Source organism: Sinohyriopsis cumingii, chromosome 9 (genome assembly GCF_028554795.1).
Source record: "Sinohyriopsis cumingii isolate HCF-2022 chromosome 9, ASM2855479v2, whole genome shotgun sequence".
Classification (NCBI taxonomy): domain Eukaryota; kingdom Metazoa; phylum Mollusca; class Bivalvia; order Unionida; family Unionidae; genus Sinohyriopsis; species Sinohyriopsis cumingii.
The window spans coordinates 100,276,813-100,295,890 of NC_142969.1; the positions used below are offsets into that span (position 1 = coordinate 100,276,813).

General features: G+C 35.2%; 1 protein-coding gene across 1 annotated transcript in view; it reads left to right on the plus strand.

The window, feature by feature from the left end:
* The window catches only part of LOC149792343 (serine-protein kinase ATM-like), a 360,810-nt gene that overhangs the window by 56,940 nt on the left and 284,792 nt on the right, over positions 1–19,078 (plus strand). Inside the window, exons 3-4 of the mRNA XM_089970917.1 lie at positions 9,911–10,027; positions 16,111–16,255. Of these exons, the coding sequence (XP_089827043.1) occupies positions 9,911–10,027; positions 16,111–16,255 (262 nt within the window). The remainder of the gene's footprint in view (positions 1–9,910; positions 10,028–16,110; positions 16,256–19,078) is intronic.

The window sequence follows — 19,078 nt, forward strand, 5'->3', positions numbered from 1 at the left end:
TTATGGTAAGATTACAATTCAGAATAGTTAGGAGGAGATACAAGCAGATACAGATTAGAGGGATTGATGATAGATTGGGTCAAGTTTTGTAAGTCATTTTGTTTTTCTGCTTAAATGTGATTGTTATTATTTTTGTATATGACCATTTTATTTGATGGTATTGTCTGTGCATTAATTTATCCATATAAATTCTCTTGACCTGCCCTTGGCTTCTTGACAGTTGCAGAGATTATAATGAGTCTGTATGTAAGTTTGTATGATGATTAGACCATGTGTTGAATACCATGGCCAGTGTGTTTTAGTCCAAAAGCCATCCTGCCACTTCATTGTCAAGGTCATTGGAAAGGAAGACGCAGCTATGACTTGCATCCTTGTCTTATGTTGAACATTTGAACCACAGAAGATATCTGGATGAAACTCAAAACAGTGTGACATGCCATAGCCCCACTTTATTTGTTGACATCAAGTTTACAACAAGTGAAGCATAAATCAGTGACTTCTATTTATGTGTGGGTTTAACCTTTTTACAATTGATGAACCTTGGCCTTTTCTCTCATATATCTTGACAGTTCATGAATTATAACATCATAGCTGATGCTTAAAGATCAAGGTCCAGTATCGGATAATATTACTAATACACTCTCTTCGCGTTTCCACCTTTTAACACTTAGAGATATTTTGATGACACTTTAGCCTGTTCCACAATTTATCATAAAATAATCTTTATGGTTAATTTTACATTGCATCAAGCACATTGTGAGTTTATTAAATTGTGTCTGCTTTGTTCCCAACAGGCATAAGCAGTCCATTTCATTGGCCGTCTAAAATATCAATTTTTTTTTAGTTTGGCAGAACACTTTGATACAAAATGGAAGCTACAAAAGAAAGAATGTTTAGGCAAAAAAAAAAGAAACTACTAAATTTATTTCCATTTCCAAAGTAGCAGTTATGGTAATATAAAGGTAGTCTCAAATATCCAAAATAAACTTGAAAGAGGAATTGTTTAATTGAGCATGGGGACTCCAAGTTCCAGTATGGATGGCTTACAAAATTTAAAGCAGATAATGATGACTGGCACTGAGGTTATTAATCATTTGTTTTATTTGTCTGAACCAAGCATTATTTTTAATGGATAATATGTATATTCCTTGAAGTATTTGTGTGAGAAAGAAGTTTTGGGGTCTATATTTTGAGTTATGTCCCTTTTATATTAGATTTGGTTACATCCCTTGAAAGATGAGTTTTGTAGTATCATTCAAACATTGATAAAATTTAGTCTAAGATCATATTTATTTACATTGCACAAGTCCCAATTCTTGACAATGATACCTGGATCCCATTTACATGTAACAGATGTATATGGGCATTTCTTTTTATATTTCAATGTGAAATAGAAATTTGTAAAATGCTGGCATTTTATGTAAATTTGTAGATCTTTTGAGGTGAATGGAATTTTGCTTATGTGTTTATATCGAGCTTGATAATGTATTGGTGTTGGAGGTCCGTATCCATTGTAATTTTCTGGATTATCCAAAAGTGAAAGCTCTCTAATGTTGTCCCTGGATCTCCTTTTTGCTTGTTTTAAAAGTAAGTATAATACTTTTGGATACATTTGTCTTTTTTTTTTCTTAACTTGATCTCTTTTTAAGAAGGGATCATTGTGAATTAGTCCTGATCAGATTGTTTTTGGGGAAATAAACTTGCTTGAGCCATTGTTTCCTGGAAAGGTTAATGTAAAATTAGTCATTATGCAAGATTTTTTTTCCATTTGGAATCCTTGTCCATCATGATCCTGTCCAGAACCCTTGAAAAATATCTCTTCAGGTTATGGTAAGATTACCATTCAGAATAGTTAGGAGGAGATACAAGCAGATACAGATTAGAGGGATTGATGATAGATTGGGTCTAGTTTTGTAACTCATTTTGTTTTCCTGCTTAAATGTGATTGTTATTATCTTTGTATATGACCATTTTATTTGATGGTATTGTCTGTGTATTAATTTATCCATATAAATTCTCTTGACCTGCCCTTGGCTTCTTGACAGTTGCAGAGATTATAATGAGTCTGTATGTAAGTTTGTATGATGATTAGACCATGTGTTGAATACCATGGCCATGCCCCTTTAATCACATTAAGCAAGGTGGGGTAAAAGAAAATTTAATTCTTTTAGTGCTATCATTGTCCGGATGATACTTTTTCAAGCACTGAACATTTTTTAATGAAACATAACCTGTTTTATGTCAGATATAGACAGTCTTTTGTAGTCCAAAGTCATTTTTCCACTTCATGGTCAAGGTCATTGGAAGGAATGATGCAGCTATGACTTTCATCCTTGTCCTGCATACATGTATATTGTTTGAACCACAGACGATATTTAGATGTGGGTATAACGTTTTCACAACTGACGAAATTTGACCTTTTCTCTCATATATCTTAACAGCATATTTGAAGTTTATTGAATTGTGTCTGCTCTGTACCCAAGAGGCATAAGCAATCAATTTCAGAGGCCGACCAGTCCAGACACTAACCTCTTAATGCTGAGTGCCAAGCGAGGCAGCTGTTGGTACCATTTTTGTAAGTCTTTGGTATGACTCGACCGGGGATTGAACCCTAGACCTCCTGCATCTGATGCGGATGCTCTAACCACTAGGCCACTGGAGTGGTTTGTGACCAGTGATGTCCTGGGAATATTTTTATGATAGCTTATGCTTTTCCTTTATTCATGAAAAATAATCTTTATGGTCAATTTTAAATTGAATCAGCAGATTGCAAATTAATTAATCCAGAAGAAGCTTGATAATATTTTTCTGTTTTTAAATTTGTTGATTGATAATGTAAGGTACAGAAGGTAAAATGTTGATTGATAATGTAAGGTCCAGAAAATAAAATGTTGATTGATAATGTAAGGTCCAGAAGATAAAATGTTGATTGATAATGTAAGGTCCAGAAGATAAAATGTTGATTGATAATGTAAGGTCCAGAAGATAAAATGTTGATTGATAATGTAAGGTCCAGAAGATAAAATGTTGATTGATAATGTAAGGTCCAGAAGATAAAATGTTGATTGATAATGTAAGGTCCAGAAGGTAAAATGTTGATTGATAATGTAAGGTCCAGAAAATAAAATGTTGATTGATAATGTAAGGTCCAGAAGATAAAATGTTGATTGATAATGTAAGGTACAGAAGATAAAATGTTGGGCAAGAAGACCTTACTGAATTTACGTCTAGTTGTGAAATAGGAAATAAATTTCAAAGAGGAATTGTTTATTTGAGCACGGGTACTTCAGGTCTCAGTATGTAAGGTTCTCAACAGGGGAGGTTGATTATGATGACTCGTGCTGGGGTTATTATTTAGTTGATTTATTTCTCTGGGTGGGTGTGAGGGTACTTTGGATTTTTAGTATAGTTCTAATTTTTCTGTCTTATGGCTATGATGTATGCATTGTTCCATTTGATAGTGTCATCTTGAAGTGTGGCATCTTGCTGAAGATATGTAGCATCATGTCCCAACTTCGTACATTTCTCTGACCCTTGCAATCCTTTTAATCAATAATTTGTCTGTGTAAAGTGGAGCACACTGGGAAAAGCTACTGTTGTTCTTTATTTCTGAATGCAATCTTCCCTACACCTTATGCTTTGCCCACCTGGACTTGCGCAATTAGTACCTTTATACTGAAAGCAAACCTTAATTTTTCCAAAAATCTAAAATAGTTTGGCACATACTTAGTCTCACTTATGAAAAACAATTTTATGAGGTACTAAGCTATGCCTTGTATGAATGTATATAGAAATGTCATTGAGCTGTGTGAACTCTTGTTTTCATACTTTTGCTTCACTAGCAAAATCATATTTTGAAATAAAATGAAATCTTTTAACTATGAGTTGTGTCTTATTCATATCAGCACTTATTGAACTTCACATGGGTGATATGGGATAAATCACATTATATCATATTATGTAATAACTAGGTCAAAAGTCAATGTACCAAATAGTATGTACCTTTCCTACTTCAAAAAGTACAATTCACCTAAAAAAAAGTAATTTGTATTTGTTTTGTAGATGCAGAACTTGACATCAGAGACAGATGGACATGACCCAATCTTATTATAAAGTATAAGCTTTGAACTTTTTACACTGTCTGCAGATACATGAGGTCACTAACCCCCAAGTCCCCACACAAAGGTCTGCCTACCAATCCTCTTTGTAACAAACTGTAGGCTTCTTTCCTTTGTGTTGTGAATAAAATTGATTCAGTAAGCCAATCAGTCACCAAATATAGTAGATAACAGCTTCTAAGTGGTTATGTTGGATTGGGGGTGAAATGAGGGGAATAAAATACAGAAAAATGCCAAATATAAACAATAAGTATAGCACATCAAATGGAGTTAAAAACAGGAGGAAGGTGTGTATCTAAAAGGGAGAGGTAGCTTTTGATAAAGGAATTAAAGGAGACAAAATCAGCAATGCAAAAAATGAGAAATGAAAGTTTGATGACCTTACCTTGGACAAATATATTGGGGCAGGGCCCCATAGGTCCAATGACAGCCTAAAGGCAACTGTGCTATAACATTCCTTACAGGTACCCAAATTTCAGGTGAAGTGGTGTTCATTGCCATCTAATATAAAAGGGTGAATAATTTAGATAATATAGATACATATAATGTAAATTTCTTCTACATAAGAAATTAACAGTAATGGGCTTAACCAAACAAAACATACTTTATCAGTTTTTAAACTTGTAAACTTTACTGTGAGAAATTATTAAATTGCTTCTGCTTACATTTGCATCAAGATTGAGGGCTAATATAATATTTCACAAATTTTCTCTTTATTTTTATAACCAGTCACTGAAAAATGTGAGTTTTTATTTTATTTAAATGTTATGACTGGTGTAAAGGAGATAACTGAATGATATACATAAGGTTTGTTAATTTTATTTCCTCTAATATGTTATCCATGTAATATAGATGGGTTCATGAATGACATGTATTAACTTCATTGCAATTAAATTATCCAAAAATACATTATTGATAAAGTGAGAACCAAACATTTAGACTTCTGTATGTAATGGAGACCTCAAGAGTGATGTAATTTTAATTTCTAAGATGATATGGCTCTTTCACATAACATAGTTCATATTTTCTACAATGTCAGTATGTAGAGTGCAGCCTTCCATAACCATGCAGATATGATCCCATGACAATTTGGATTCTTGTGATGGGGTGCAAAGTTTCAAGAACAGTGGATTTGAATGGAATGAATGCGCACTGTGTGACTAAAATGGTTATCACTCAGTAATGTTGGACCTAATATGGAAATTCCACAAGAACAGCTGGACAGAAATAAATAGAATTAATTGAAAGTCAATAGTAGATTATAATTGAGCTTATACAAGTGTCAATGGGAAATGGTGACTTAAAAGAAACTGCTCTTGTCTGTTGGTATTCCCTGCTACTTCAACAAAAGGGAATGGCAAGAGACCTTAACTAAATAAACTGTATGAACAATTTCAAGGCAGGAAAGTGTACAAAAATGGACAGTTAGAGCAGAACAGTTAAAATCAAAGTGGGAAGGAATACCATATCTTTAATAAATTACATAAAATTACTCATACCAGAACATCCTACATGATAAAAGTAATCTAAGTCCAGTGTACTTAAGAGTGTTCTCTATCCTGGCTTATGGCATACCTTACAAGAACAAGATAGTTGTTTCTGTACACATAATTTTTCATCTTTTGCAGGTAAAATAGTCCATATTTGGTCAAAATCAACTATATTATGTTTACATAACTTATTTTGTTGGATGTATTCCAATCTAGGAGCTAACAACACACATAAAGGCATCAGGCAACACAAGTCTGTATCTGTCATAGCTATAGTTATCATAAGTCCCCATCCAAAGCCCAACTTGTGCTATTTTCTGAAGATTTCATACATTTTATTCTTAAAGGACTTTCAATATTTGACCAAAACTGTTCAGCACCCATTTGTTTTCCTACATCAGACTAGTAGAGTTCATAAATGCCGCCCACATGTATGCGTTTCTATGGATACACTGTGAGGCTGTTCTTCCCTTTAGGTATCACGGTACCAATTGTTTTTCCATATACCTCAATGCTAATGTTTTGTGAAATAAATATACTTTCTATCCTGCCTCAGCATTCTTGTCACACACTGTCATAGAGAACAATACTAGATTGTCAATTTGACAAGGACAAAACCTGGTACTCCACTGCATTTAAGAGAGATAAGTCTGCTGGAACTAGACAGGGGTAAGAGTTATCGAGTCACAACAGACACATTTTCAGCCATGTGTACCACATTTTAAAAAATCATAAAAAATACAAAATGTGATCTAGATCTGAATTAACATAATCTTACATGTTGCCAAGAGCTAAAGTTTTTTTAAAGCCTAACAGAAAGTACAACTCTTACATAATGCACCAATCACAGCTAGTGTTGTTCTTTATTTCTGAATGCAATCTTCCCTACACCTTATGCTCTGCCCACCTGGACTTGCGCAGTCGGTACTGTTATACCAGTAGTGTGTTGCTCCCTTCCATTAGGGAGGTGGAGTTCTACATAAGTTTGTTACTCCCTCCCATTAGTAAGGTGGAGTTCCACATAAGTTTGTTACTCCCTCCCATTAGGGAGGTGGAGTTTCACATAAGTGTGTTGCTCCCTCCCATTAGGTAGGTGGAGTGCACAAGCATGGTGCTCTCATCTGTTAGGGGTGTGTTAAACTACACATATCCTGTTCAGGTAAGTTCTCAACTCTCTCACGGGAGATGGTACACCACTCCTAACGTTTTAAACTTACTCAGATGGGAATTACCAGCACTGCACATTCTGACTGTTGAATTAGTTGAGGATGATACATTCTCCTATTATGATTGGATGGCCTCATGGTATGGGAATTGATTAGACATGTGGACCCCTCTTCTACCATCCCATTCTATGCAAGATTGGGAGTTTGCCCACCTGAATCAATGAGGTGATGATACAAGTTGTGTCCCACCAACACTTCACCAGTTATGATCCTGTATACCCATTCTAGCTACTCTGAAATATGGGACATTGCACAGAGTGTGTCAATGCTCACTCTGATGCCATCCAGTCCCTGATTAAGAGTATGCTAGTCGATGATAATGCCCTCTCTATCCTTGTTTGCTCCAATGAGTTTGAAGTAGAAGCAGTACCATTGACATCTTCCATCAGCCTTCCTCACAGATGGATGAAGTTGAGGTCTGGTCATTTGATAAAACAATAAATAATCTACTGTCTCTTTACCTGGGAGTTGTACCCAACGAATCTGGTCCAAAAATATCCTTTAAGTTTTGGAAAATCATGCTCTGGTTTCAACACTGACCAGATCTCTTGCTTCATACTCATTTCTCTGTGATTTTCAGTTTTATCGTGATAGTTATTAACAGATTGTTTTGTTTCTCAAATATAAATTAAGTACTTTTAGGAAACAGAAGTCAGTATTCAAATCAGCACACCTTGACTGTATCATGGACTCTGTCATTATGTATATACAGAATTGTCTGAGTTTTGATGAGGCATCAGTGCACATTATTAACATTACAATTATTTTCAAGATCAGAGGTCATGAAATGATGAGAACTGTCATTGGCATGCACACATTTGAGTCTTGGTGTTCATTGTGGGGATATTTGTGTCTTAGACATTTGATGTTGGTGCATTCGTGAAAGAGTAAGGGGTTGATGTGTCTTGGTTGACTCAGATAACTCATCCATTGTAGTATATCTTCAAAAGTTTCTCCTCCTTGTCTTGATATCTGGAAAACTTCAGCTCTGCTACTTCAGAGAACATCACCTCTGAGTGTGCCACTTTCCAGGTAGAAGAACATATTAGCAGACAACCTTTCCAGGATTGATAGAGCCATCTTAATGGAATGATGTTTTTGCCACTCCATAACACATAACAGAGTCCCTTTTCACCTGTGGTGGACCTGTTTGTGATTTGGTTGAACTACAGGCTTCCATAATGTATCTACTGTCCCAGATCAGGGAGCATGGGCAGTTGATGCCCTGAGTGGATTGACATTTGCATATCCTTTCCTACAATTTTGTCTGCTACTTCACTGGAGGGATCTTCTATTGCAACACCTGGGACCCCCCACAATAACCCACTGATTCTCCACTTTCTCTTTGGGGATGATACATGTAATCGGTTCTGATGCAGATCATGCCAATATTAAGTACTTTGAACTACACAGATAACTGTTTTGCACTCTCTTATTCCCCAATGGAATCTATCTTGTGTTTTGTGGTCTTTGACCAAAACCCATTTTGAACCTTCAAGTGAAGCTCCTTGCAGGACAGCATACTTGACTGTTTTTGACTTGCTCTTGTATGAGTGAGATTCTTACCTTGTCTATAGACACAGGATGTATCTGGTTTATTGCAAATCAAGAATCCATTTCTTTCCAGTGTCAGCTGCAATTTTTAGCCAAAAATCAGTTACCTCCAGTAGTTCCATCATCTGTAGAGATTCCCTGTCTCAGTCCAACCTGTGCTGGAAATGATAAAGATAGGCACTACATTCCTATCACAATGAACACAGTGAGGTTTGAACCAGAGCTGCCTCTTGGACCTATTGCAATGACTCCTTGGGGGACATTATGAAGGCAGGATATGGTGATTTCATACTGACTTCTCTTTTACTGTCGATTGATAGCACAACATGCACAGGAATGTTTTCTCTGGGTCCAGAATGTGTGCTCAAGAGAGAGATGCCAACAAAATGTAAAGTGGATCTCTCCCACTAATGGTGATTTTTCTTTGTTAAAACTTCAATCTGTCCACCTAATGCCAAACTCCACTTTGTAATAGCAATGGGTAACATATTGCTGCTATTAAAATGTAGTTTTTTGAGTGGGAGACTACTTTTAATTATGCAATACTTACCCATTGCAATTACTAAACGCCCCCCCAGCACCCAGCTGAGATGTCCTGTTGTCAGTGAAAAAGATGATGATTAATGCACAGGCACAGTGGATACATGAGTGTACCTGTGTCATTTGACAATTCTTATGTCTGTGAGGATGTATTCACATTGAACGAATGGGAATTTTCGCCAAGAAAAGTAATTAGCTAAGTAATAGCAATGGTAAAGTATTGCTTAATTAAAGTTAGTTTTACCTCTCAATAAAACTGCAATTTTGTGGCTAAAATCTTGAAGTAATAAGCTGTTCACAGTTTTTAATGTCACAATTTCTTCAGTGTGAATGATCTCCGACTCGTGTTTTTACATCTCTTTACTGGGCAGTATTTATATGTTTTAGATCATGTGATGTACCCATTTTGCTGGCTAACATTGATATATTCTAAATTAATGTACCTACTTTACTGGGTAATAATGATATAAGTACTGAATTTACTGGATAGTAATGATATATTCTAGATTAATTAATGTACCAGGAAGTATCGAAATATATTTGATTAATTAATGGACCCAGTTTGCTGGCAGTATTTTTATATTATACGTTGTGTAGTGTATCAAGTTAATAAGGGCAATATCGATATTTTGTAGATATATAATGTACCCAGTTTACTTAACATTATTGATATTTTCCACATGATGAAACACAGCTAGACATTGTTATATTTTAGATTATCTCATGCACCTAGGTTACTTGGCAGAACTGATATATTCTTGATTCTGTTATGCACCCAGTTTTCTTGGTAGTATTGATATTTTCTGGATTGTATATTAGACTGGGTATATTAGACAGTATTATTATGGTATATTATAAATTATGTTTTTAGTGTACTTTGCCGTATATGCTGAGTAAATGTCGTAAGAGAAGAAGACATTTTATATTCAGTAAATAAATTTTCACCATGCTGTAGTACTATTCCAACATGGTATATTTTCAGAAAGCAGCAGAGAAGCTTCGACAGTTGCTGAGCAAGGCACCTGTGTTGAAATCTCTTGACAGAAATGTGGATCAGAAGCAGTCTGGGAGGAGTGTTACCTGGGATTATGTTTTCAAAGTGATTATCTTGTCTTCAGCATGGAATTGACCAAAACTCTGAGTAGACATTCTCATATCCACTTAGAAGCAAGCTTATTCATTAATAGCCAAAGCAGACATGACCATACAAACTTGGCACCGTATTTATTCACTAAAGATCAGAGCAGTCATCACCATACCCACTTGGCACCATACTTACTCACTAAAAGTCAGAGCAATCGTTACCATACCCACTTGGCACCATATGCACCATATGTATTCACTAAAAGTGAGAGTACCGAGAGTTATCACCATACCCATTTGGCACCATACTTATTCACTAAAAGTCAGATCAGTCATCACCATACCCACTTGGCAGCATTCATATTTACTAAAAGCCAGAGCAGACATACTAATACCAACTCTGCATTTTCTCTATATTCAATTCAGCCGTAGACAAGGAGTATACTTTATTTACTGTATATATTGGGACATAAAATTATAAATTATTTTCCTGTCCCAGAACATGTGGTGAAAGTTCTTTTCACCTTGGTAATGTAACCCAAGATTTAGGAAACAAAATATATTTTTTTTGAATTTGTGCTACCCACCCCTGCAACTGCACGTTGCAAAAACATAGATAAACAAAATGCTTATTTGATAATAAAATGAAAGAAACTTAACTTTATATTGTTATCATGTATTCCTCTTTGATCATTGTGAGCAATTGCTTAAAGAAAAAAGTATATCCATGAACTCTTGTATGGTGCATATGCATTGATACCATAGTATGTATCCCTTATGTCCAATAAAACAATGACACATTGTTCATTTTCGTGAATATGGTGATAGGAATCATGTTTGATTGTACTCCAAGGTTTAAATATGTTATCAGACTGAAAATTGGATCTAACAAAATGAAAAAAGAGAGAGATATCAATCACTTGCTTGAGGCACCTGCCATTCATGCATGATAAGGTGTAATGTAACCTGTAAAATAACCAAGATTGTATTATATCCAGGTTAACTATATGACAGTATATCACAAATAAAAATCATTATTATATGCTCATTTTTTTCTCCGTTAACTTTACAATCTCAGAATCGTTCAGTATTTTACGATATTGCACACCTTCATCTTCCATTCACATGTAGAAAGGAACTACTTTCTATTGTAAACAAAAAATGGACACAGATGCCAGCACTTTTGAATTGTAAACAAACCATGTACACTCATGTAGTAGGTGCTTTGCGTTTTGGTTGATAAAATTTGTTTCTGAATGAAGTAAAGCAAATGTTTTATGGAGTGCCACATACCCATCTGCTTTGGCACATTTCACGTTAACTTTTTTGATACAATGTTTCGGATTTAGGTTAGCTATACAGTAGACACAATAAAGGGTCCTTACAAATAACATAAAAGTGACAAGACATAAACTTGATTACACATTTTGAAATTGTACTGTAATTTCAAATGTAAGTGCAGTTACGTCCTCCTTAGTGCACTTAAAATGAAATAAGCATTAAATTCTACAGCGTCTTTTTGACAATTGCAATTGAAAGACTTCATATTTTCCCCACATTATGATTTCAAACATACAATGACAGAAACTGAAACACATTTGCAGATGTCAACACGCTTCTCCCTAGCTTCTTCAATCCAATGTATTTTCATGTGGAATTGTCACATATAAATCCAGTCCATAATCACAAAATTTCGTAGAATCAACAAAAATACCAAAATCTATTCATTCCAGATCAAATGGAAAACTTATTGCAATGCGCATTCATTCACAATATGACTCCAAATTTCAATTTTAAGCCAACTTTGGTTCCTTCTTACCTGCATTCATGGGAATTTTGAAAATAAATTGAAACAGTGGAACAGATTTTAAAGTGACACAGTCTAGTGCTTCATGCACAGTAATTGATGACCCAACATTTCCAGGAATATTTAGAGGAGAAAATAAAACTAAAATCAGTCAATGAACTTGTGAAGGCCAGAAGAAAAGATGATTTTGCCAACAAATATGATCATTGACTTGGATGAAACACAGGTATACTTGGATCTCATTCCAAGACAGACTGTCAATAAGAAGGGGTTTAAAAGTTTGAGAATTTGCACGATTGGTACAGATTTTCATAAAATCTTACTTTAGTCCTTGCAGTTTCTGCTTTAGTAGATGTGTTGTCTCCAATGAAAATTTTTGCAGGAGAATTTGTGGTTAATAAGACGATTCTGCAATGGATTGAAATGTTTTATCTCAAGGACATAGTTGACATTTTTTTAAGTTTGGTTGCATTTTCTGACATGTACTTTTCGAATGATTTACACGGTCGACCACAACTTACAACTCAATAAAAGAGACATGTCCCAGAATGTACAGTGTGCAAAAAAATTACTTTAAAAATTAATTGATGGTGTCCCAACAGATATGGTATCCCAATATATACAGCAACTGTAGTATTTATCATGTATTTTATACAAATAAATTTACTGAAAATACACTAAGATTTTTTAAAGATCCAGTCCAAATATCAAAACACTTTAATTTTAGACAATTAATCCAGATTTGTCAGTGTATTTCTTCTGGTATAAGTGTAGTTTTATTTGGGTCAGTTACAGTTACAGTTTAGTTAGTAAAATCAACCTGATCAGAACAAATTCCGTAAGTTCCATGCATAACTGAAATGTATGATAAAAGTTGTCATAAAGAAGACACAGTCTGTTATTGTACATTGTTATGTTCCATGTTCATAAAATACTCTCTTGAAATTTGCAGAAACTTAATTAGTTCAAAATCAGGGAGTAAAATAGCCATTGCATCAAAAACTTTCATGGAACTCCTGTAAATTATATCTCTGTTGGCCATATACCAGATGCGCTTTTGGGTTTGCCTCTTGCCCATCATTTGTAGTCTGTACATATGTCTGTTAGCACAAATGTGCTATTCCTACTCGACTACTTGGATTCCAATAGAACTTTAGACATGCCAGGGGTCTTAATAAAAAATGATGCTATGCAGACATCTAATATGGTTGCCACAAGCTAAAAATATTTTTATTGCTACTCAAGAATGGATGGTAATATTAATATGGGATTTTGACCTGAAACAGCTTAATGATATCTAGTTGATCTTAAATTAAAATGATGCTGATTTGATCTCCAATATGACGATCATTGTTGTCATCTTGAAAGTACTACTCCTTCTGGATAGATGGTCACTAAAAGACTTTGTATGATGTCTAGTTGATTCTAAATGAATATGGTGCCAATATGACTTACATTATGGCTATCACAGTATCCATCTTACAGATCTTGTTCCTGCTAAATGGAAAGTCATATTGACAGGAGCTTTTGTACCAGACTTGTTACTATGTCCCAGGACCGCTCTGGTGGCCTAGTGGTTAGAGCATCCACCTTAGATGCGGGAGGTCGTGGGTTTAATCCCCGGCTGAGTCATACCAAGGACTTACATAAATGGTACTAACAGCTGCCTCACTTGGCACTCACCATTAAGAGGTTAGAGTTAGGACTGGTCGGTCTGGTATCAGGATAATGTGAATGGGTGGGACATCATGCTACATGTCTGCTGCATGATGCCCCAGTGCTAGACATAACTATAAACTGCCACACTGCAGACACCATAGCGATATGACTGAAAAATTGTTAAAGCTACGTTAAAAATCCAAATCACACACACACACTATATCCCAGTTAGCTGAGTGTTCTAAGATGTTTGCCTTTACCAATTACACATGTCACTTCTGTCGGCATAGGTTTGGCTGTAGGCTCTGGCTAACATTGGCACATGAGAAAGATTACCAGTAGCTTCCCACGGATTGGTGGTGCTTTTTGGTGTCTTCCTGTGTCCTTTCACTACCATATATACTAGTGACTATGTATAGCATGTCATGTGGTGAGGAGTGGGCTTGAAACCTACAAAACACGTGCAGTGTCTAGTTAGTCCTAAATGAAAATTACACCAATTTACACTCCAGTATGACAAGCATGGCTATGTTGAAAATCTTATTGAAACTTGAATGGTCGGATTTATATAAGGTTTCTAGCAAAAGACTTTTTACTATGTATGGTCATCATAAATGAAAATGGTGCCAACCTTAGTTCCAGAATTGCTTCCATGACATCCATTGCTAAAGTATTGTCACCAGTCCTTATGAATAGATGGTCATCTAGACATGGGGGCATTCACCAAAATATCTTGTAATAATATCATGAGTTGGTGCTAAATGAAGATGGTGTTCTGACGTAAAACCTGAAAATTTTAAATTAAAATGGTGATCTTTGGACATTGAGTATTTCTCCTACAGCAGACATCTTGAAAATCTTGGCTTGTTTTCTCTTAAACAGAATGCTGTAACTGCATGGAACTGTTGTTAAAAGTCTTCTTATAATGTCTAGTTGTAAGAGAAAAAGGTGCTAATCTGCCATCTAAAATATCTGCAGTGGTAGCCATCTGCTTCTGAGCAGATGGTCATGTAAACATTGGCTTTTACTGAAAGTGTTGGTGTGCTATCTGGTTGGTGCTGAATGCAAGTGGTGCTGATCCAACTTCCAACATGATGGCTCTGATGTCCATCTTGAAAATCTTGTTAAGAGATTTCTTCTTACCAACTTGATGAATTTAACGAAAATTTTCAGCATCTTGCCATACAGGGCTTTTAGGTGTATACAAATGTTACTAATCTGCCATTAAATTTGGCTGAATTTACAGAAAATCAGCAGTCCATTAAACAACTTCTCAAAAACAATGTGGTGGAATGTTACCAAATTTGACTGAATTATCCTGGCAGAAACCTCTTTTACAAAGCCAATCAGCAATCATTTATGTCTACCCTTACTTTTATTAAAATAGAAATTTAAACATTTTCCCATAAACTGCATGGTAGAATTTAACCAAATGTTTGAAGAAAGCATTCTGGCATGAACCTATCCTGATGTGATGATCTTTAAAGTTGGTACACACAGTTTGAACCACCCTTAAATATTGCTGCTATTAAAAAAAAATTATTCTACCAAAATGTACTAGCTTGCTGGTCTGTCTGTCAAATGTATTCCAAAAAATGCTGATCTGCCATCAGGTTTTGGCAGCTATTAATAAAAATAGCAAGAGCAAATTTATCCTGAAAGACTGCTTCACAGAATATGACCAGCTTTGATAGCATCTTGGCACTGAAGCCTTTTAATATTCAGCAAATGATTCTCTTGTGCACGCAGAACTAATTCTGACGAAGATACTGTACGAATAGGCAAATCTTGAAACATTGTTTTCATAATGTGCAGTCAACATTATTAGAAGAAATTTCTACAAAACTGCATTTGGCTGTTAGGTGATGACAGCTGGGCAGCAGTTTCAGGCACATTACATTAAAACACATGTCCACATGCATCAACACACAACCAAATTGTAATAATACATTTTTAGCCGTTCCCGTTATGGACCTGTGGAGCTTATGGGATGGCCTGTTGTCCATTGTCTTTCCATATCATAGTAAAAGATTGTTATCACTATTCCTAAACTACATGGAGGATTGTCATTAAAGTTTACACACACATTCATCGAAAGTCTAGGTAGTCCTAATGAAAATGGTGCCACTCCAGTATTATCACTACAGTAGCCATCTTGAAAATCCTCTTGTCATTAAACTTTCTGAACTAATGGTCTTTTCAACATGAGGTTTTCACTAAAAGACTCCTCGTGATATCTAGTTGCTCCAGTATGAAAATCGTGCCACCCTTAAATTCTATATGGCCACCATTTCAGCCATCTTGAAAATCTTGTTTCTGTTGCTCCTGAACAAAAGTTGTATCAGCCAAAAGACCTCTTATAATGTATAGTTGGTCTCATATTGAAATGGTGCTGATCTGATGTTCAGTCAGGCTGCCATGTTGAAAATATTGTATTGGCTGCTCCTGAACAGAGTGTCAAATTGATATGGGATTTTCACCCAAAATCATTTTATGCTGCCTAGTTAGGCCTAATTAAACATGATGTTGATCTAAAATCCAGTTTTTGGTGGGTTGTAGAGTGTTATTTTGTTCAAGACTTGTAACTTGCCTTTGCATTCTTAAAGAGTACAGTTTTTCTTACTTTTGTGTAGGCTGTCTGTGCCTATATAGATGTGGAAACACAGGCATTGCAGAAAGCGCGAGAAAGTCAATCGTCTACTACTCAGTTGAACAGGGAGAAAAAAAGACATGAGATTAGTGCACTGTTCAAGCTTGTTGTCAGAGTTGCAGACAAACGTATGTATACTTCTGTGAAAGAGAGAAACAAAAAACTTCCAATGTTATTGCATGAAAATTTCATTAAAAATTATTGTCATGTACTAAGAAATGTTACATGCATGAAATGAAAATGGGATTAAAATGTTCTTCTGATTTAGGCAGAAAATCAAGAAATGCCTTCTCCATGTTGTCTGCAATATAAAAACAGAGCATTAGTGTGAAATAAGTACAGTTTTTCCAGGCTTGACATTCATTTTTATGACTCGCCAGACCTACATGTATTTCAGTTCAGGATTAGTTACAGTGTCTATAATACCAGCAGTGTAAAGACATTCAGGATTAGTTGCAGTGTCTATAATACCAGCAGTGTGAAGACATCCAGGATTAATTACAAAATATAAAATTAAAAAAAGTGTATGGACATCCTCCATTAGTTACAATTATAAAATGCCAACAACGAATGAATGTCCAGGATTAGTTACAACGCCTAAAATACCAGCAGTGTATGGACACACCGTATTAGTTACAGTGCATAAAATACCAAACATTGTATGGACATCCAGGATTAGTTGCAATGTCTAAAATGCCAGGAATATATAGTTACATTGCCTTGAATACCAGCTGTGTATTGACATCCATTATTAGTCAACAGCTGCTGAGCTTGATGGGGATGATTCATTCTTCCAAGTGTAAGAACATTAAACATTTGTTTTTTGTTTCAGGCATTGAGGGATATATTTTTAGTGTGAGGATTCATACAAAATGTTTAACTAATACAGTTTGATTGAATTGAGTGTAAATACACATGCTCCATACATAAAATTGGAACTAAAGTTGCTGTTGTTACGAGCATTATCCATGTCAATTTTGGATGGCATTCAAAACATTCACCCTTTCTTGTGAATCATATTGCAGTTGTCTAAACTGTTCATTCCACTTTGGTAAAGCTCTTTTCACTTTCTGACACTCTCATACTCTTCCTTTGTGGATTCTTTACCTCATCCTCTCTTTTATGAACTCATTTATTTTCTCTTTTGGTGACGAAAATCCAAATGAAAATACCATTTGTTGTTTAACCCATTTTCACATGTATGTTGGTCGCACCTAAATTGCAGCTGGTACAGCAAAACATATCCTATTAGTGTTTTTGTATGACCTTGTTATCTATGCTGATTTGTTTCTAACTGCTCCATCTGTGCATGCTGAGTCATTTTAGATCAATATAGATTTTTTTTCTAGCCGAATCCATATACGGCATATTGCTTCAAAATTAGTATTTATGGTCAGACTGGGATGAAATTGTACCAAGGGGATGCATAATATTGTGCATGCCAATGCTAACACGAAAAATGTCTGAGTGTGAAATTTTGCATGTTCATAGTTACTATAGCAACCAAATGGGGCTAAAAGGTGGAAGAGAATATGCTGAAAATAAATTTAAATGTATACTTTTCCATAAAATGTAATGATTCAATTTATGTGTATAGTTATTTACATTATTGTTGACATATCAGTTTTATCCTTAGTGTAGTATTTCTGGATCCAAGGTTTATAAATGAAATTCTAATTTTAACATGTCCATACATTTCAGTATCTTATAGCATTTAGGCAGTATTTCTATAGTGTTTCAGTTAATCACAAATTATCTTTATATACAATATAACATATAACATTATTCACTTATTTATTGTTTAGTTAAAAGGAACCAACAGTGATCATACAAAATATGAAAAAATAATTCTTGAATTTACTTAGATTGCCTGGACAACCAAAAATGCTTTAGAGGTTGAAAATTGTTGTCACAATCTGCTATCCAACTATAAATAGTATCTATTTTTCATAGAACTCACTACGGCCAGCCTGTTTTAATTACGATGGTAAAATACTAGTTATTATACATGAAGAATAATTATGTTATTGTAGGAAAAGAATTGGGAGGTTTATCATGGCATTTTTTAAGCCTTGTCACTAAAACTTGACCAATCTTCTGGGTCCAATACACATGAAATTCTCAAAGGATTCACCATTTTTCCCTGTGACACGCCTTATTTTCCCCCAAGACAGGCCCTCTTTTCATGTTCTGGTCAGCTGTTGCCAGACTGCATAATAGCTAAAGGTTAGTTTCAAGTTAACAAACAAGAAAGCCAGTTTGTCAGTGTGTTTTATGCGAGCACAGCATTTCATTGGCAAATTAACTCTGTTCTATTTAGTCATAAATATGTGGTTGCAAGCTACCTAACATGTGTATAATATTATCAATTACAGCTGTATTATAAAAGCTATCGGTTAGGGTCTTCTCTCATTACACTACAGATTTGTACAATTTTTCGGTTACATACGGTATGAAGCCTCAATCAAGAAATGCCACTGTTATAAAGCCCTGGGTGCTCTTTGATCCTTACAGCCAAGTTCGCGACTCATGGATTGGAGCTCTTCAGTCTAGTACACATGTATTGCAAGTTGCATTGGTTGTTAGTTATTGAGTGGAGCTGAAAGGCCTGTAATGTCATTAGGACTGAAAGTACAGGCATTTACATAACTTTGTTATTGTTTATGAATCAAACAAGAGTTGTGAAGATTTCTGTGAGGATCATTACTTGCATCCAGCCAACAGTCCTAACAGATTATAATATTGACCTGGTAAAATTACAGAATATTCTTTAAAGGATTTTGCAGAGTGCAACCTTTGGATTAATCTAAATTTAAATGTGCTTTGGTTTTTGTTGTGGACTTGTTGGCTTTTTTAGCACGTGATAGGCTGTGTATGGTGGCCAGGATATCTGGTGGAGGAAGAACCCAGGAAAACCCTGGTATACTGCTGGCAAGCATTTTTCACACCTG